Consider the following 21,426-nt stretch of genomic DNA (forward strand, 5'->3'; position numbering starts at 1 on the left):
TTGTCATTCAATATATCCAGTGGTAAAAAATGATGCATGGTTTAAACATTTGAATGTTGGGCGAAATTTTATTTGTACATTCTCAAGATTAATTTCAAATCATTACATTTGCAATAATCATTTATTCCAAATCAATAAATATTGAAGAATCTAATTTATGTGATTGTGGTGAATCATATCAGGATATTGACCATATTGTTTTTAATTGTAAACGTTACCATTTACCTCGAAGAAAATTTATTGAAAGTATTCAAAATTCAAATTATACTTTACCCCAATCCGTACGTGATATTCTTGGCAGTAAAAATTTATCAATAATGAAACTCCTCTTTTTATATTTACAGGATATTTCTTATAATGTTTGATACTGCCTTTGTTTGTTTTTTTTCAGTCTTCGAAATTCCGTTCCAGACAGAGTACATTGGCCTTTGATCATCCCTTAGCGAATCCCATTCAAGACTGCGGCTCGGTTATGGATTGTTTTCCGGAGGAGCCTTTAGATATAGTTTATATTGTAATGTTTTTTGAAAAGATGAAGAGGTTTTGTGCCTTTTTGAGAAAGATTTCAAAATTGCGGAAATCACTCAAAGGGGTTTTTCCCTCTTTCAAAATTTTTAGTTAAAAAATAAATAATAATAATAATAATAACGTTATCATTTCATTTTGGCCTGCATCTGTTCAACTAAGTGTACTTTTAAGCACTTACACAGTTATTGAATGAAGGGCTTTCTTTGACAGCCATTGCGTTATCTTGTATAGGTATAACAAGCTCAATGTTACACTATAGTTACTCAGGCATTCGAGAAAATGTTCCGAACGAGAATCAATCCTTTAGTTGGGGCTTTGTATATAATAATTCATCTAGTACTAGTTTACTGTAGAACATACATCCTTTTGAACAACGGCAGTTCTTTGGAGTTACGTATTCACGGCTATATGCATAATTACCATTACTGTTTCCTATCCTATTTAACTTTGCCTTCTTTTGAACATAGGCTGTTCTTTCTACATCCTTGACTCCTTGACATCCTTGACGGATGGGATCGGACAAGACACCGTTGTGCAGTACTCTGCACGAAAATGCCCTGTACTGTGCTTCAATGAGGCCGATGATTTTCTCAGGGACACCCTGATGCCTGAGGGCTCCCCACAAGTTTTCGTGATTGAGGCGGTCGAAAGCCTTTTCATAATAAATGAAAACCAGGTAGAGAGATCCTTGGAATTCATTAATTTGCTCCAATATGATACGGAGTTTAGTCCAAAAAGGATCGTCCGGCATGGAATCCTACTTGTTGCCGCTGGAGAGTTGCTTCAATCCTGCGGACTAGTTATCTGAGGCTGAAGGTTCGGACAATACATCGATACATTTTCAACTAGACAAGTCAGTTCATGCGTTTATTGTACTTTCTCTTTTTTGTAATTTTGTGGGATGTTACAAATACGTAAGAAATGATTTTGTCATCATTTGTATAATATAATTGCATTATCACTATTTTACTACTTACTTTACTTTATAACGACTTGTTTTACTGTAGTTGGCAAATCATTATCAGTATACTTTTAATTTTACTTTTAAACGTGTACCTTTGGTATAATAAATTTGGCTGTTATCAATAGGTAACATTCTTTTGTCTCGAACATTTGAACAGTATTTGCGTATACAAAGTATAATCATAAGCTTGCATTTATCTGTTAATTAATCTAGTTCTTTAAACCTATAACTATGGCATATATACAGCTTTTAATGCCCAAACTCAATACTTACAATTATAATATACATACATTAATTTCAATCCTGCTTCTTTTGCAATACGTTTACGACAGTTTCGATTGATTGCAGTAATATTACTCTGGTTATGAAGATTTATGAACATAAGATTTGGTATGTCACCCAATTAAAGAGACAATCGGTCAATGTTGCAATGCGCAGCTTTAGTCAATTTTCTTATGTAAAAAAAATACGAGGAAATCAAAATTGACTGCTATGAGCCTCCAACTACTTTGTTCATCAATACCTTCATGCAGAATATTTGGACCATATTTGTCGCTAAAACACTGTGTTGAATGCAATCCGATGTAATGTGCCAGCAGTCGAAAAGTTGAGGAACCAAAATATGTACATCTTCATGTTTTTAAGCAAGATCTTCAAAACTTCTTCTTCTGTATGGCTCTACGTTCTCACTGGATCTTGGCCTGCCTCTCTCCAACTTAGTGTTCTTTGAGCACTTCCACATTTATTAATTGGAGGGCTTTCTTTGCCTACCATTGCATGAATTTGTATCTTGTGAGGCAAGGACAATGATACACTATGCCCAGGGAGTCGAGAAAATTTTCCCGATCGGAACGGGAATCGAACCCGCCGTCTCCGGATTGGCGATCCATAGCCTTAACCACTAGGCTAACTGGAGACCCCAATCTTCAAAACTGCAGATTTTAAATAAAAAGTAAGCATTATTCTTATTTAAATTATTGGCAAGACGTTAATGATTTTGTTGTTTTCACTTCCTTTAAAATGTACATCAATTTCCAGATTTGTCAGAGCTATTCAATTAAAGTTCAGGGTATCAAAAAAAAATATCCATGGGTTTGTTTTATTATCTTTCATATTTGGGGTGTATATTTATCTGATTCATAGGCAATCCTTCATCAATCATGAGCTGGTCTGAGTTTGGTAAAGAAATACCAAGTGCTAAAGATTTTGCCATAAGCAAAACGGAGAGTAATCCCTTTTGGAATCCATACATCTACTTATCATCAGTCCACTTTTCTATGGATGCCTATAAACTACGTGAACCTTTAGACAAATGATCCATAGATGAAACAGAATCAAATAGAACCATGAAACTAGAAAAATATTGAATGCTATCTGATCTTGGTCCAAGTTGACAAAAATTGATTCCAATTTATGAAAGTTTGTTAGTCCATAGTTTCATTTTGATATGATTTATCAACAAAAGGAAAAAAAACTGAAAGAAAGAAGTTGCTTGACAACGTTGAAGAAGAAGTTGAAAACATCATCAATTTTCGTTTAATGCATTAGAAGTTTAAAAAAAAACATAAACTGCTGATGTGGGCACAAATTTGCAAATAAAAATCTTCCAACAAATCCAAAAGGTAGACTCTGTTCCACCACAGGTAGATTGATCTACAGGTTATCCACTCGACATTCCTTGCACGGGTTCCCCCTTTTTTATTGATATTGAATGCTCTGAATGAACTGGTTGATGATCTTGTTCGTTCCAATTTAAGAAAACAAACTTCGCTAAGGATTTTTTTGGGCCATAGTTACATTTTGAAATGGTTGATCAACAAAAGGAAAAACTGAAAATGAGCATGAGCGTGAGCATAGATGACCACACAATTCGTAGTTGCTACTCCGACTCCGTGATTGACCAGAGCAATCGAAATTGCACAAGGAACCAATGAATAGGGCTTGGGACTAGCTTACTATTCTCAATGCACAGTTTGAGAGCTCTTGACTTTAGTAAGGTCAATAACGGCGCCGGCCACGTCCTTGCGGTCATCGAGGATGGAAGGGAATGTTAGTGAGACAAACGTTCTTATAAAGACCGCGAATCGCTGCATCTCCACGTTTGTCTCAGAAAGGAAGTTTTGTTAGTAGGGTAGGGTACATTGTCAATGTGGGAGTCACCTATGGTTGGTGATTTGATTTGACAATGGATCAATAAACCCTAACTTTCGCGCACAATCCTTCACTTTCTATATCAAAACATATCAACAAAAGGAAAAACTGAAAATCATTGAAAAATGATTGTACCTATAAAAAGTTGCTTGGAAACGTTGAAAATAAGTTGAAAATCATCATCAATTTTTGTTTAATGCGTTTGAAGTAAAAAAAAAAACATAAAATGGTAGTGTACAAATTTGCAAAAAAAAAACTCCCAACAAATTCAGAATGTTTCAAGTTAGACCGTGCCCCACTAAAGGTAGATTGATCCACAGGTTATCCACTCGACATTCCTTGCACGGGTTCCCCCTTTTTTATTGATATTGAATGCTCTGAATGAACTGGTTGATGATCTTGTTCGTAGGTGATGTACAAAAAGGCCGTTGCGTTTGATTTCGTTAGATAAGGAACAAGCTCCTGTTGGGATTTGGGCAGAATATAATTTTGATTTATATAACTCTATAAGCTTCGATTTGCTTTGCTATTTACATAGGCACTTGTGCGATAAAACAGATTGTTTCCTAATCCTAAGGCATAGAATAGACGTACACAGGTGATGTGGAATGGCAAATAAATATAGGAATGTGAAGCATCCCATGGGTCCGACGTCAGACATACATAACTTTGCGGGGGATTTTGTTCCAAATTGTGTTAAGGAATTTAGGTTGCCCGGTCTGGTACGGTCTTCCGAATGGGGGAGACTGTCTGCATGGCTTTCAAATTGTTTTCCTGGCTCTCACTCACGTTTTGCCTTTGTTGCCGCAAGTCGACACCGGAAAGACAATGCGGTCTCTGCTGTACAACATGTTAAGAACGTTTTGCCGAAAGCATTTGCTTCAGCGCAAAAAAGGCGGAAGCACATAACTGTGACTAACGCCGTCCTCTGATTTGACGATGCCAAGCGACTCAGATTCGTCGCCAGGTTGACACGCAGTTGTAGGTGTACCGTAATGGGACTGCTTGAGCGAAGGGTCTTCCAGATGGCAACTGCTGCCGTACTTTGGGTCGTCTATGATGTTTACGGCGTGTATGTACTTCGTGTCGTCAACATATTTCCCATTCGTGACGCTGAAACGAGAGAAAAATCGTGGATAGTTACTAGTTGGTTTGGGAACAAACAGCATCAAGTAGGTTACGTTGGAAGTTTTTTTTTATTTTGCCGTGGTGTCTTGTTCAGTGATTTTTATTTTGCAAGAAGATCTGAACATAGAGAGTATAGTTTATTCTAACTAACTTTGCAATCATAATGTTTTATCTGTGTTTTACGGAATTACTGTATTCGATTATGTTGCTGAAAAAGTTATTTTTTTTTTCGTCACTGTAGTCCTGTGAAATAGCGAATATTTTAGAATTAGTCTTAACAAAGACTGAATCAAAACCTTGGGAAAACGAAAAGTTCGTTCAATTCCCAATACTGTTATGCCCAAATTAGTAGCTCCATAGTTCATAACAGTCGAGTTCTCGTTATCTGTAAAACGGCAGGGTAATTTGCATATATAGTGTATGGGACCATTTGGGCAGCGGGACCTATTTTGGGCACTTGCTGCTATAACTCAGTCAAGTTTAAACCGATCGATTTGAATTTTTGAATATGGCTACCTATCTAATCGTGTCTCAAAAATCAAGTCAATCGGTTCAAATTTGACTGAGTTATAGCAGCAAGTGCCCAAAATAAGTCCCCCTGCCCAAATGGTCCCAGACCCTATATTGCCTTTTTTCTGTGCATCTGTATGTGTGTTTAGTGATGACTGATAATGAACTTTTTGAATCGGAAGGATTCAAGAAGGTTTACCATACGATATAGGAATGACCATAAAGCATACCGTTGCAATAATATTACGAATAACAGCAATTCAATAGAAAAACGATAAACAGGTATACCTCGATTTAGTGGACCCTCGATTATATAGACCCTCAATTTGTGTACTTCAGGGTATGAAAAACGGATCACGCCGAAAAACAAACACTTTGTCCTAAGCAGTGCGGTAACAAAGGCGCTCCGCAACAAACGCATGTCAAGCGATGAGAGCAATAAAACAAACATCGCTTGCCGTGCGTGTGCCGATATTTCGGCCTTTCTGCTAAAATTTTCGACCCACATCATCGAATTCATGAGCATTTGGACGAATTAAGACTCTTGTCATCCTCAGAGTCAAGTTTCAGTTGTAAAACAATGCGAAAATCACGATGTGAATAGAGCGATACAAAGATTCCTACCGTTTTAGTCGTGAACAAATTCGGGAGCGATTTTGTCATTATCTGCTAACGAAAAAACAAAGCTTTGTTGCCCATTTTTCGCTTGCGGTGCCATATTCTGCGAACACTGGTGTACTTCGATTTTTTGTACATTTTAACTCGATTCAATGTACATTTTGTTCAATGGTAAATTTTTTAGTATCCAATCAGTTTAAAACTTCCAGTTGGTATTTATGATGACTTATAATGCAGGGGTTTTCAGCCTTTTGAAACACCGAGCACTTCGTATCAATATAGTTATTTATGTAACGAGTTGCAAAAAGTTGATTTTTTCAGCACGAGTCGTACATTTATCCGACGAGGCTTGCCGAGTTGGATAAATACGAAGAGTGCTGAAAAAATCGAGTTTTGCAACGAGTTCCATACAAAATTTTATGCAATGATTTTTTTCATAATGCAAGTCATTTGAGTTGCATAATGTTCATAATGCAACCCAAATTAGTTGCATTATGATCATTACACCACTATTTTTCATTATGCAACTAATTTCAGTTGCATAATGAACCAGTTCGGAAAAAATAATCATTATGATACCAAAATGAATTGCATAAAACATAAATTATGATACTGAATTGCATAAAATTGTTTTGTGGAGCATCCATGATGCTAAAGCATCTCCATGACATACTTAGTTTGATACAGGGTGTTAGGTTCCTGAATGCAAACTTTTTAAGGGGCTGTCCATAAACCACGTGGTCATTTTTTTGGGACTTTTCAACCCCCCCCCCCCCCCCCCGCGTGGTCATTAGTCTATACAAATTTTTTTATTTGTCCATACAAAATAGTCATTGGCCGAACACCACCCCCCCCCCTATGACCACGTGGTTTATGGACAGCCCCTTAAAGGGTGATAGAGGACCATAAATGGTGAAAAAAAATTTTCTACGCAAATGGTCAAATCTCAACCGTTACGTAGTCATTGAACTCCCATGTTTTTGTCGAATCTATGACATTTCGTCGAAAGACATTTGGTCGAATGACGATTGGTCGAATGACATTTGGTCGAAAGTACATTTGGTCGAACGGACGTTTGGTCGAATGGACATTTGGTCGAAACCCATATTAGAGAGTAGGAAACATATGACATTTAGTTGAACGGACAATTCGTCGAAAGGACATCTGGTCGAACTGATGAAAAGACACTATATCAGTCGATGACAAAAACCGCTAGATAAGAGTTACGTGCTTAGCAGGTAGTGCAGTCCGCGCACTGTTGTCTTTCCGACTTCAGCTTGAGGAGCTGCGCTCCGAATACTCAATAGGGAGGTGCATACCCAAGGTAGTTGCCCCTTGAGCGCCATGTAGGCAGAGCAGCCCCGGTAAGGAAGCCTGCTTAAAACATTCAACTACCAGAAACAGCAAACCTAGATAAAACAGATTGATTTAACGGCCACAGGCCAGGCAACGATTTATGGATAACGATTAGAAAATCAAATCTTGGAACGTGAGAACTTTAATTCCACCCACACGTCTTGCGCACATAGCCCGTGAACTGCAGAATGCCGACGTTAATGAGGCTACTATTCGCAGATCAGCGGAAAAAAACTTTCGTTGAACCTGTCATTGGAAAACTTTCATTCCGTTGCCAACAATATTGCTCTGCGGCTTATAGCATCCGTTGCTAGAGCAATCCAAATCAGCAGTGAACATATACTTCGTAGGTGAGAATGTTCAAACACACACCTAGCGATACCCGAGTGATGATACTTGCTTGCACCGTAAGAGGGTAAGAGGATAACATGAAAATAGTGACGCATTTAAACGCGTTCAAGTTTAAACTCGGCACGCTGCGATGAGAAATATTTGAAAATTCTTCAGCTGAAACGCGAGCAAGCTCTACATAACTACATTCGCAAAATGTTTGCATGATACCCTGGTATCCTCAAAACAGAAATGGTAATACATACATATATCCGCCTTTTTGTCAAAGATTTGAATAATTTTGGGATTCGATTCAGAAACTTATCTCATTGGGAGCATTTCTGAGTGAACCGGATTGATTACCGTGGTTTTCGGAAAATCCAGATTTTCAGGAACATTTTCGGCATGTCAGCTATAATAACCATCAAAGATCAAAATCAATAGTCTTGTCCAATCAGTCTTGTCATCAGTCCATTAGCTGGCTATTCCAGAAAAAAAAATCTCAAAAAGTCATGGCAATCAATAACACTTTTTTACTCCTCAACCTCACAATGTATAGGGTTTGGGTACTATAGTAGTGGACCCCCTAAGCCATCGAAATTTACTTCTGCTGGTTTTTAGCTATGTTAAGGCAGTGGATTGTTTCATAGTGGATTTTTTTTAATAAGTTTCACGTCCCCTTTTTATGTTACGACCGTCAAACATACAACATTGATATATTTTTCCAGTGAAATACGCATTTGAAAATACGCATCGATGTTGCCTATAGGGCTCTGCACTGTTTTGATCTTGTATGGGATTTTGACGATTCTTGGCCTTGTTGTTTACAGAATTTCTGTAAGAGTGAGAGAGAAGGAGATAATTTCATGCAGAGCCCTATAATGGACACCACCGGGGTCCATTATAGGAATGTTTACAAATATCTCGGCGCCTATAGTGGACCCCCCATTTGATTTCCATGTTAGCTGTCACGCCGCCGACGGTGCCTATAGTGGACCCTCCCTGAGTGTGCGTATAGTGGACCCTTTTTAGTGTTTACATTCATTAAATAGTTAAAATAACCAATTGTTGCGGCCACTGGGTTATTTGTTTGCCAGGAACTGCTGTGTAGCAATGTAATTGATGTTCTCCCGGTGGAAGTTGCCTGGAAATAGTTGATTTGAGTATTTATATTTGAGTTTTTCTGAAGGGGGTCCACTATAGGCGCAGGGTCCACTACTAGCACACAACCCCTATTTATAATTAAGGATTTTTTTAAACTCCGGGTGACCGGACCAGTTTATTCGCATAACGTATCGATAGAGTAAGCACATATGAGTTCGGAGCTGAATCGGTATCTGACGGGCGTTCTTGAGCAGTTTAAATGACTATTGCGTTTCAATCAAAACATTGAAAGCATTTATATTAATTTCGACTCGTGCTCAGTTCAAGTGAATTACTAAATCAAAGAACAGCCTATGTTTAAAAAAGGAAAAATATCAGATGAATAATCTGCAGCTTCAACATGTGAACATGGTGGAAACGTGAAAAAAAAACAGAAGGAAAAACCACTGATAAAAAAAATAAGCAGGTGGTACATGAAAACGCAATGAAATTAGTAAACATGAAAGACGAGCCACGTTTGAAAGAAGGAAAAATATCTAAAAAAAAAGGCATCAGCTAATCAAGAACAGCTACATAAGCTAAGCAAAAATTTCTTCAGAAACATTCAGCAGTTGGTACAGGAAAACGATGTTGGGGTCAATATGGCAGGCACACTGAACGTGCATTAAGCCATCGTGGTGCGAAAAACCTAACATCCTAGGAGGGTTAATAAACTTGAAAGAATAGCCTATGTTTCAAAGAAGGAAAAATACATGAGAAAAAAAGACAGCAGCTATAATATTCAAAAATATTACAAATACGAAACTTGAAAGAATAGTCTATGTTCAAAAGAAGGAAAAATCATCGATAAAAAATCACAACCATAATGTCCACTGTCAGCATGAATAACAAACTTGAAAGAACAGCATATGTTGAAAAGAAGGAGAAACCTTTGATGGAAAAGCCAGTATGTACTACACAAAAACGCAATGAAATGATGAAACTTGAAAGAAGAGCTAAGATTAAAAATAAGGAGAAATCTTCGATGGAAAATCAACACTTCACCAATGCCAACGCCAACGAAACAAGTTACCATAATAATAAACACCCTTGAATGAAATATTTGCTTTTTCATGTTTGATACTATTTAACACGATAAAATTGCTATACGACTTAACGTTCATTCGACCAAACACACTTTCAACCAAATAAGCTCAGTAAAAAATGAGTTCAGATACCGAAATCTATAATATTTTTTTACACTTAAATCTCTTTTCATCGGTTAGTGCCTTTCGACCAGATGTCCATTCGACGTAATGTCCTTTCGACCAAACGTACTTTCGACCAAATGTCATTCGACCAAACGTCATTCGACCAAATGTCATTCGACCAAATGTCCTAAAGCCGTTTTTGTCACTTATTGCCTTAACTGGCTATAACTTCAAAATGATCAAACTTATCGCAGTTTTTTTACCCTTATTCGAAAGATTATTGAATTTTCTATCAAATGGCATCTTTGAACCGAATGGTTTAGTTAAATATCTAAGTTTTCTAGAGCAAATAGCTCAAAAGTAGTGTGCTTTAATTTGTTTTTGTCAATTATCTTTGAAAAAAAATGCGTAATAATTTAAAATTCTTTCTTTGGCAAAGTTGTGGCCCCTGTTCCACTCTACAATTCGTTCGTTGACATCAAACTTCTATCTCTTATCGTTTTCTAGCAATTTCGAGAATTGTAGAGTGGAACAGGAGCCACAACTTTGCCAAAAAGAAAAATAATTTTAATTTATTACGCATGTTTCAAAGATAATTGGCATAAACAAATTAAAACACACTATTTTTAGCTATCAAAATTCAATAACACAGCGCAACACTTTTTTGTCTTAAGAGCAAACTTAAGTGTCTCCGAAGGATTTTGGGCCGCTGAATCCGAATCCAGGCTCAGATTTGCTCCAACACGTCACAATTTTGAGCTATACCTCAATTTATAGGGCAAAATATGCGATTTTGGGCTTTTTCGACTGCAAGCCATTAAACAAGGAAATATTTTTTTCAAGCAATCAAAAGGTTAATTGGTCAATTAACATCTAAATTAACGACTCATGCAAAATATTTTGTTTTACCTAATCAAATTTGATAGATTTAAGCATTTTATGTTAGTATGAAAACTTGCATGCAACTTTTGGAGGGTGACTTGTATGGGAAATGTCGTACCTAACATAAATCACTTAAAGCTATCAAATTCGATTTGGTAAAACGAAATATTTTGCATAAGTCGTTAATTTAGATGTTAATTGACCAATTAACCTTTGGATTGCTTGAAAAAATATTTCCTTGCTTAATGGCTTGCAGTCAAAAAAGTCCAAAATCGCATATTTCGCCCTATAAATTGAGGTATAGCTCAAAATTGTGACGTGTTAGAGCAAATCTGAGCCCGGATTCGGATTCAGCGGCCCAAAATCCTTCAGAGACACATAAGTTTGCTCTTGAGACAGACAAAAAGTTAATTTTTGTTACGCTGTGTAATCTATCGAATAAGGATAAAAAACTGCGATAAGTTTGACCAAAAATATGGGGAATTCAATAACTACGTAACGGTTGAGATTTGACCATATGCGTAGAACAATTTTTTTTCACCATTTATGGTCATATATCACCCTTTAAAAAGTTTGCCCTCAGGAACCTAACACCCTGTATATTTACCATGATTTCATACTTCCCTTTCTAACTTAATTTTTTATAAATATCTCTCGCTTTATCGATGCTCACGATAAGCATATGGGGTGATTCTCTGGCAAAATTTTTACAGATCCCTTAGCAATGATAACATTTTTGACGGATTCAAGCAAACTGCTCGCCCATTCGTCAGACTTTTCCTCAAAGCTTTCTAACAAAATTCTTTCAACATTTCTTATAACCTCCTTACCGAGGATTGTAATATATTCCTGATGGTTTTGATAGATGCCGTATAGTACTATCTTGGCGTGTGCTCGGCTAAATATTGAAATTCAAAAATTTGTAGCAAACTGCATAAAAAGGTCATTGTAATGCTTCGGCGGATTTCTGACAAGATATGTGATAAATTATTTCCAGTGTTGTCATGGCGAAATCAGAGCTAGTTAGTCAAGGTTCCCCAATTTCTGGAGGAATCTCTGAAGGAACCGCTTGAGCAGTTCCTGAAGGAACATCTGGAACAACTGAATGGACACAAATTGAACATACTGAAGCAATCCATGGAACATCTCTTGAAGAAAACCCTGCTGAAATTGATTAGGTAATTCTAGGCATATTCAAGAAATATATTTTCCAAAAGTATCGCTGAAGAATTTCATAAGGAATAAAAAACAAATCTGAAGAAAATATTAAATGAATTCCTGAAAGAATTTCTGAAAAAAAAAACAGGAATATTTTAAGAATCCATAGTTAAATTTTCTGGAGAAATTCCAGGAGGAAACCCCTAATAGAATACCTAACAAATCCTCTTGAAATATTTTTGAACAAAAAAACCTCAAAAATCCACTAATAAAAATCCTGAACAATTTTTCAGTGAATTCCTGGTGAAATTCATTGAGAAATTCCTAGAGATACGCTTGGCGGAAATCCTGGAGTAATTTCTGAGAAGAGACGTGGGGAGCGTCCATAAATTACGTCACGCAAAAATTGCCCATTTTCAACCCCCCCTCCCCCCTATGTCACACTATTTGTATGAGACCTTTGAAATTTTTGTATGGCTTGTCACACTTTACTGAACCCCCCCCCCCCTCCCCCCTAAAAGCGTGATGTAATTTATGGACGTCCCCGTAGAGGAACACCCGGTGGAATTTCTGATGTAATCTCTGTGTGAAGAATCAGGAAGACCACAAGAATCCTTATAAGAATTTCTGAAAGCATCTGTAGAACAATTTATAAAGAAATCCTTGGAGTATTCTCTAAGACTTTCTCAAGAAATCCTTGGTGCATTTTTTGGAAGAGAAATGAAGGAATGCGAAGAAATCTTGGGAATTTCCTTAACCTTTCAGGACGTTTGATCCTAAAACTGCATCGCACTCGCGCTGTATACGATGAGCGAGCTTTCTTGGGAGTCTTGTACATTTTACAACGGCATGCATCCTCAAGGGTGAACAATCTCTTGTAGAAATTTTGAAGCAATCCTGGAGAAAATTCTTTAGAAAACTTCTAAGAAAATTTTGAAGGAGTTCTAAATTTCTGATTCTTAATGCATCCTTGAATCATTTTCTAAAAAAAAAATCACGGAGAATTTTTGAAAAAGGTCGTAGAAGGTTTTCTAGATGAATGCTTTGAAAAAAATCTGTAGGAATCTGTATGAAAATAAAACTGTAGAAATGAGTAGATGGATTTCTGGAACAATCTATGCAAGTTTTTTAAAGAATCCTTGGCGTATTTTCCAAAGAAATCCGTGCAAAATTTTTGGAAGTTATCCGTGCAAGACTTTGTCAAGGAGTTCTTGGAGAAATCTAAAGTCTGAAGGAATCACTAGAAGATTTTGTAAAAGTGAGTTTCTTTAGGATTTCCTGGATTATTTTTTAAAGTAAATCTACGATCTACGAGGAGTTTCCGAAGAAGTCCCTGAAAGAATTTCTTTGAGAATCCCTGAGAGATTTATTTTTTCAGAAACTAATGAAAGTTTTTCTAAATTTATTTATTTATTTCACTGCGCCTCCAGCAAATGCTGCACAGACTGATTCTTAAAAATTATCACAGGTCCTTAATAGTTATTTTAAATGTATTCCTAGACATCCCAAAGTCATACACGTCGAAAACTTCATTGAAGTGTTGGCAGCAGCGACTGAAAGGATTGTTCTGCCCGTATAGTGTTCTGCGAAACGGTAGAGCGACGAAACCTCTGTTTCTTAACCGGCGACACGGTGCATGGATGTTAATGTCGGCTAGCAACGACGAGCAGTCAGTCTTACCAGATAAAATGTCGTATATCAGCAACCTTTGGAGCATTACACGGCGACTTGTCAATGGTTGAAGATTAATGAGCTTGCACCTGTCTTCATAAGGAGGCAGCCTCAGAGGGTCATTCCAAGGAAGTTTCCTTAAGGCGTACCTTAGAAACGACCGTTGAACACGTTCGATGCGTTCAGAGTGCGTAGTGTGGTATGGTGACCAAACTTGAACGGCGTACTCTAGAATACTGCGGACGAGCGTACAGTAGAGGGTCTTCAAGGTATGTATATTACTGAACTCTTGCGTGTTGCGTTTTATGAATCCTAATGTGGCAAATGCTTTGGCTATCGTCATCGATATGTGCTTAGCAAACGTCAATTTTTTGTCGAAAATCACACCCAAGTCTTTGATCCATTCCACTTGTTCAAGGGGAGAACCATTCAGTGTGTAGTCGAAAGAGATTGGCGATTGTACCCGACTGAAACTAATTACTTTGCATTTTTTTAACGTTCACATGCATTCCGTTATTGTTACACCATTCGCTGAGGATGTCGATATCATGCTGTAACGCAACGCAGTCCAGCAGAGACGAGATAGAACGAAATATTTTCAAGTTATCTGCATAGAAGAGCTTTCCAGAGCGAAGACGAAGACACAAGTCGTTAATAAACAGCACAAAAATCAGCGGCCCTAAGTGGCTCCCTTGCGGAACGCCTGAGGGAATGTGGAATCCTATTGAAGAAGCGTTCCCAAACGATACAAATGCCGTTCTGTTTGTGAGGTAGTCCTTTAACCAATTGGTCAGCCAGGCGGGAAATCCGTAGTGTTGAAGTTTCGCAATCGCAAGATTGTGAGGAACTTTATCGAATGCCTTTGCAAAGTCCACATAGATCGAGTCAACTTGCACGCGCTTGTCCATGCACGGAAACAGAAAGTTGGAGTAGTCCATCTTCTAAATGTATCATATGGATTTCGACAAGGGCCCATGAAGGAATTATCAAAAAAATCTGGAAAAGTTTTCCAAAGTAATGCTTGGAGAAATTTGTAAAGACATCTCTGGAGGAAAATGTGGAGAAATTTCTGAACAAATTATCTGTTGACTTTATAATAAAAGCCAAGGCAGATTTTCTGAAAGAATCCCTCGAAAGTATGTTAAGAAACCTGTCAGTTTCTATAGGAATCCCTGCAGTAATTTCTAAAGCAAACCCCGGAGAAAGTTGTAGGATAAATCCTTGAAAGATCGTATGACAGAATGCTTGAAGGCATTTCCAAAAGAATTTTTCGAAAAAAAAAACCAGAAGAATCCCGAAAAAATAGGGTAAATCTCTGAAGGATTTTCTTAAGAAATTTCTGGAGGAATTTCTGCAAAAACTCGTACACATCTTTCTGATACAACTCTTTGTGAAACTTCTGGAGGAATCCCTAGTGGAATTTCTGAAGAAATTAGAAGTTACTGGGCTGTTCGGGCTCGTTTGGAAGTTAACCATCAATGTTAACTTCTTTTCACGATCAACCTAGATAGCTGTGTAGTGTCGGTAGCGGTTGTCTCAATTGGCTAAGAATAACACTACGGACCACCGGAACCAGTGGTAAGAATTCACTAAACAGGTGACCCCTAATTCAAGGTGTTATGCGGCTTCATGCTTACCGTGCCAAGGAATGAATGGTTTGGGGGGTCTAATAAAAACCTAACCACAAACGGAGCCTGTGGAGAATTAGGGCATCCTCCACAGTATTACGCCCTTACTGCGCTGACCGGAGCAATAGTGCAGTGGAACTTTTGTTTTTCTCCGAGATAATCAGTTGCCCTTCTTAAGTCTCAAATTTGAGGCTGAATAAGGGCGGGATTATTCAAATGTTGTAAATTAGCTTACGTTACTACCTATGGGTCATTTCATATTAAGTGACCGAGAAAATGTGAAAACTTGCAATCGACCATCATGGATTTAACCAAACTTGGCTGAAACGTTTGTTAAGATGGAAAAAGAAAAAATCCAAATTTTGGTGGCTATCGGTTCACCCCTCCGTGGCAGCACCCCTCGTTTTTGCCGAAATGAAAATTATCCTCTCTTGTTTATTTTTATCATTAAAATTATTGCACATACACATTTTCGACCTTCAGCTTTTTTTAGAGGAAATCATTCACGGAATCCAGAAAAAAATATTGTTTTTTTTTGATGCAGTGTTACCAGATATAATATTTTTCTATTCTAAAACAACAAATCGGGTTTTCTCAAAATACGTATATTTTGATTCTAAAAAATTTGATCCCAACGTGTTTATCAGACGTTTTTTCATAAAAAAGCTTAAATCTTCATAGTAATTTGCACCGTTTCTGACATATAGCGTTTTAAGGACAATCGTCTTGAAATCCCGCTTCAACAGTGCATCAGAACTTCAAACGCACAAATCTCAAGAAGAAAGCTTCAAACAACAGTGCATTTCATTATTCTCGTCCTGCTCACTTGTAATAAGCTTAAAACAAGAAGATCAGGTGCGCTGGTTTTGTTTACGAAGAGATTTGTGCGCTCGAAATCGTGAGTAGGTGCCAAAGTCGGCCATTGTGGCGGCCATTTTGGGATCTTAACAAGTCTGTCCTTAAGGAAAAAAAATCATGTTTGTCATATAAAATATCGCATAAAACAGGTGTAGTTTATAAATGTCGTAAAAAAACATTGTTCTATGCCATGTAAAGACGTTTTATGCTGATTTAAACAATTTAAACAAAGTTTTAAAAGGATTAAAAAAAGTGACAGTGTTGCCAGTTAATCAATTACGAGTCTATTATAATAGACTACCATAACCTGATGAACTAAAAAATGCATCTATTGAGATCATCTTTTCTGAACATATTTCATCTATTTTAACATTATCTGAACGGAAGTGCTGCCAAATATGTCAAATTTATTGTAGAAAATTTTATTTTATAAGAACTTTAGTATAAAATCAAATCAACAAGTTACGAATGTCGACAGATTTGGGTGCTTGATTTCTTGAGTTTTCGGCTTGCAGTCTAAAATAATTTGCATTGACTAATTTCATCGCCAGGCGTTTTTTTTTCAATTGACACCGATTTGGTTTGTCGTTGATGTTTCCTTTTTGTGCGGTGATTGTGAAGAGTGTAATCCTGTCTAGTTTGGGTAGTGGCTACGGCTAGGAAACCTCAGATAGATTTTCAGCGTAAAAAGCTGCCCAAGTGGTTCTACTTCAAAAGGTTATTTTCGTTGGGTAACTTCTGTATAGGTTACCTTGTGAACTCAGTTTTGCTTCTTTCATTATGCTTCTTTCATTATAAATGAAGTGCCTCGAGCATGCTATATCTTAGAATAACGTTAACAGTATGTTTCAACCTTTCCTTATGGATGCCTTCAAGGAAGCTCTTGTATTCAGCATCTTTTCGCTGATATCATCTAAAGTAGCTCAAACATTAATTTGAGATGCTTCAGTTTGATGGATTACTTAGGTAGTACAGTTCATGGATAACTTAACATAGAATTGCAGCTAACCCAACTCTCATGAGCAGAATTTGTTATGAGTTGACTGATTGGCATGTGACAGATGTGGAGTCTCCATTTGACCTTTTTTGCACTTTTGAGTGTCCTTCGCAAAATTTGCGTATTCAGGAGTCCCTGCTCAACAAACTACGGAACCTGTACTAATTGCTTACGATCACATTTTATGGATAATTCGCTTCCATTGCTACTCCAAGAGAGTTTCATTGTGGTTTTGTACCTACAACGCCCCCCATTGTGGTATACCATAACTATTGCTTTGAAAAAAAGCTTATCCTCTGCAGTCTGTGCAGACCGCAAGAGGTATTCCTGAATGGAACTCTGATCTGTTCAAGCTCAAAATATCTCCGGATAAACCATTCTTTTGTATAGTTACGAATCTCTAGCTTCCGTCCCGAGAATTGTTGCTATTTAATCGACATAGTGGGCCCTAAAAAGCTCTGCTTGCTTCAAATCTCCAGGAACAAATGTGGGCTTGTCCTATTTTTCTCCAGAGGGATTTGAGTATTTCAAACATGTCTTGCAGTTTTCTGTTGGGTATTTTCATGGCGTGAAATTACTCCATAGTTTTATCCCGAAAGGGGCGTGCGTTGTATAAAGAAGGAATGAGTTCCAGATGTATCTGGTTACCTCGTTCTTTCTGAAATGCTTGAAACGCATTGTCGATTATCACATCTGTGATGTTCGTCTGGCTAACATCCCAGCCAACACACGATCGCATATGATGTTGAATAGGATGCAAAAGTGGAGGCGAGATACGTACTCTTTACATGCAGGTAAATGGAAGCATGTACGCATATGACCTCCACTTTAGTTAGCATCCTATTCTACATCATATGCGACTTCATGTTGGCTGGGATGCCTATTCATGTGAACTCACATGCCTCCCAAATTGGAATGTCCCCAGTGACTCTTTTCCACAAAGTTGTATACGTTTTCAAGAAAGTTCTCGCTGAAACGTAGTTTTTGCTTGGGTGATTTCTTGAATATTGAGAATGCTTTCGCATGACGTCACAAGCTAACTCCAATGAGCTATAGGCTCTTTTTACGCTTATGCGTTTTACAGTGTCCTTTTCAGGGCACTAATTAAACCTGTTATGGTATGGGCTATGAGCTCTCGTGGCGCTTATGCGTTACACTTCTAGGGTAACCCTTCCTGTTTCATCACCTTTCCCTATCCTAATTCCCACCCATGTCCCATTCTTTTTAAGGTAAATGATGAAATAGGCTTATATGTATGGCGATGGCACAAATGTCCCAAATGGAGGATAACGTGCCTCTAGAGCCGACCCTCTGATACCTGATAGTGGTAAATTTTCTCTGGGATTTCTCTTGGATTTTTTCATTCACGTGGAGGTTTTTAAGGGATCTCAAAAGGAACTTCTAGATGACGTTTTAAGAAATCTACATGGGATTTCTGAGAAGATGCCAGAATGAACTCCAGGAGAATTCCTAGAAATTATCACAAAAGGCATTCCTGAAGAAATCACAAGAACAACTCCAGGAAAAAATACAAGAAGTTACACCTTGAGCAATACCGTAGGAGCAGCTGGAGAAATGCTGAAGATAAATTATGCAAGAATTGGAACATGGAATTCCTAAAAAAAACTCGTAGTGCACGTCCAGCGTGCCTTGCTGGGTCATATGGACCCCGGTAGAAGAATCTCTAAATGATTGATGATTTATACGGGCAATCATCTTCATTTGTCTGCAAGACTTTCCTTATAGATTCCTTGGATGAGTTTATTGGCTATGAGGAATCCCAGAAGTTATTCTTAAAAAAATCAAATCCCAGAAGTCATTCTAAAAAATCTCAAACTTTTTTGAAGAATCAGTAACTACTTGAAAATATCTTGTCTATTTAGTTGATTTGAAGATGTTGCACCATGGTTCACGATAGAATCGTGTCGTTTAAAGTAATATTATTAGTTATCAAGTAAAAGTAATCCATTACAAAACTGGATTCATGACACTGAATCGCATAAAATTACAATTTCAATTGGCACAAATTAATGACTGATTCGTTGATTGATTGATTTGTCTTTATTTAAGAGACTTTCAGCCCTTGGCTGGTTCGTCTCTATGATTGATTTGTCTTGAAGTAGTTTGGTACAATTTCCCCTGTCTTGTCGGATCCATTCAGGATCGAAGAGCAACCAAACAAAAAATAAAAAGTAAAAACATTGTGGAAATTTAATGAAGGCACCATACCATGTATAAATGTAAACTTACAACGGTAGGTACAACGTGTTCCGCCAGTGAATATTGCTCACGGGATGAGACTCTTCCAGTTTCGTCCTGAAAACTACAACATTGGTGGTCAGCTTACCTCAGCTTCCTTGTTGTACCCACATAAAACTAGCAAACACACAAACTTGTGAGTTGTGCGAAAAGTTGATCGTTGCATCCCGACCGATGGGACCCTCTCTCTACCTATAGGGAAAGTTCCATCTCTGTGTGAGCAAGGATAATCGATACGGCAACTTTATCGATAGAGTAGGGTGTTGTGTATTGTGTAGGTAGAGTTTGCTCTGGTTCATGTTAAGTTGCCGCCGTTATTTTACTTCGATTGCTGCACATGGCTGGACAAAAGTGAGGTATTTGGGGGTGGAATAAGACGGTCAGATTATTTACGGTGGACGTTATAGCGCAGGTTAGAATTTACGAGTAAAGGAACAAGTTAACCAAATTAGTTTGAAACTAGTTTGCGTTTAAGGATGAATAAGAATATTTCAAGTAAACTAGACACCAAACAACTTTCGCATTTATGCGGCATTTAAACTCCATCTCTTAAATACACACGTTTGAAAATTTATTAACTGTTGCACTTGACTGGAATTGCGCGTATATTTGCGGTTAATTGGCATCCCTATAAATGGTGTGCCAAGCATTTTTCATAAACCTCATAAACAACTTTTGGCTGTGACATGAAACCAATTGTCATAACAACTGGTAATTGCGTTGCACACTTATTCCCACTTTTTATTCGCTTATGAGTGCGAGTTTCATCAATATTGGATATGGTTATATGGTTAATGATGCGTATTGATTTATATCCGGGGTAAGAATTTTCACGCAGCAAATGCTTTTGGTTTTTATTTAATATTGAAGTGGCTTTTAACACGTTAATTATATGAATGTTTCCTGTAATCACAAGCACTTGAATCCATTTTATCATGGAAATCAGATTTCTGCGAATCGGTGGGTGTGCCTGAATCGTAAACGTGCCTCGGGCTAGAAATTGGGGAGCCAACAATTTGGAAAGAACGTGCAGCATACTCAGCTCTGGTCCTCGCAAGCTCCTACCTAAACTTCATCGGATTACCGTCTACCCCCGTTCGTTTGAACGGCACCTCATGCAAACCAGCGGGGTTCATTTTTAATTTGAACGTTCAGCAACTCTGTTAGCATAGAAAAACACACTACTGGCAACCTGATTTGGTGTTTTGTTTTGGTTATGCGTTCCGTTTCACACCGTTCCATTAACAGAATGACGTTTGAACCATTTTTAGTTTGAACGATGTGCAGATTAGAGGGGGTCAAACTAAAAAGTGTTCAGATTACATGCGGTCAAACGAACGAGGGTAGACGGTAATATGATGACAACAATAGCTAAGCCAGTCTTGTCCCAAGCGCCTGCTCACCAAAGAAACAGCGTATGTTCTTCTGGCCCTCAACCAAAGCCCAACAATGGTGGATTAGGCCAAGATTGGTTCCAACGACTCGGAATCGAGTTACCTGTAACGCTGTAAGATTCCACACGCTCAACCCCTCATCAGTGGTTCGTTGGGCTCGTCCATCTGAGCCCTTGATCACCGCCTCGAAGACGCTCCATCTGCACGACTTCCGGGGCTTCCCGTAGAACACGAATATAAAGTCGTATTCTTGGAGCGGTTGATTGATTGCCGGAAGGTACTCCTTATTCCACGTTTTCCATATTTGATCTGCAGGAAGCAGTTCGGCGTCAGTACTTCAATTTCGGTCGAGTCTTGTGGCGCATAGATTAGAGGCCGCATATTGACCATGTCAGCCACTACAACTAATGTGAATGCCAGGATCTTTTCCGTAAACTTGAGCCAATCATCGTGAGTGCGCGACTTCCACCGAGTAGGTGTCTTGGTCCCGGTCATTGTAAGAATGCCATCGATGTTCGATGGCGTTTTTGCCATGGATGATGAACGGCGATAGCAAACTGATGAGATCGAAGACTTGCATGATCCGACTTTTGACGAGCCGTTTCGTCGGCCACATTACCTTGTACAGGTACGGCGTGTACTCCTCACGGAGCCTTACCAAGACCGCAAACTGATCCGTGTTTGGATCCCAGATCACTCC

General features: G+C 38.1%; 1 protein-coding gene across 3 annotated transcripts in view; it reads right to left on the bottom strand.

The window, feature by feature from the left end:
* Nucleotides 1-1,374: 1,374 nt before the first annotated feature.
* LOC109429092 (homeobox protein unc-4) overlaps nt 1,375-21,426 on the bottom strand; it is a 56,125-nt gene continuing 36,073 nt past the window's right edge. For all 3 annotated transcript variants that reach the window (XM_019704930.3, XM_019704929.3, XM_019704931.3), the window contains one exon: nt 1,375-4,756. In XM_019704930.3, coding sequence (XP_019560475.2) covers nt 4,525-4,756 — 232 coding nt within the window. In that variant the 3' untranslated portion in view covers nt 1,375-4,524. The remainder of the gene's footprint in view (nt 4,757-21,426) is intronic.

This window comes from Aedes albopictus, chromosome 3 (assembly GCF_035046485.1).
Source record: "Aedes albopictus strain Foshan chromosome 3, AalbF5, whole genome shotgun sequence".
In the NCBI taxonomy this organism is placed as follows: Eukaryota; Metazoa; Arthropoda; class Insecta; order Diptera; family Culicidae; genus Aedes; species Aedes albopictus.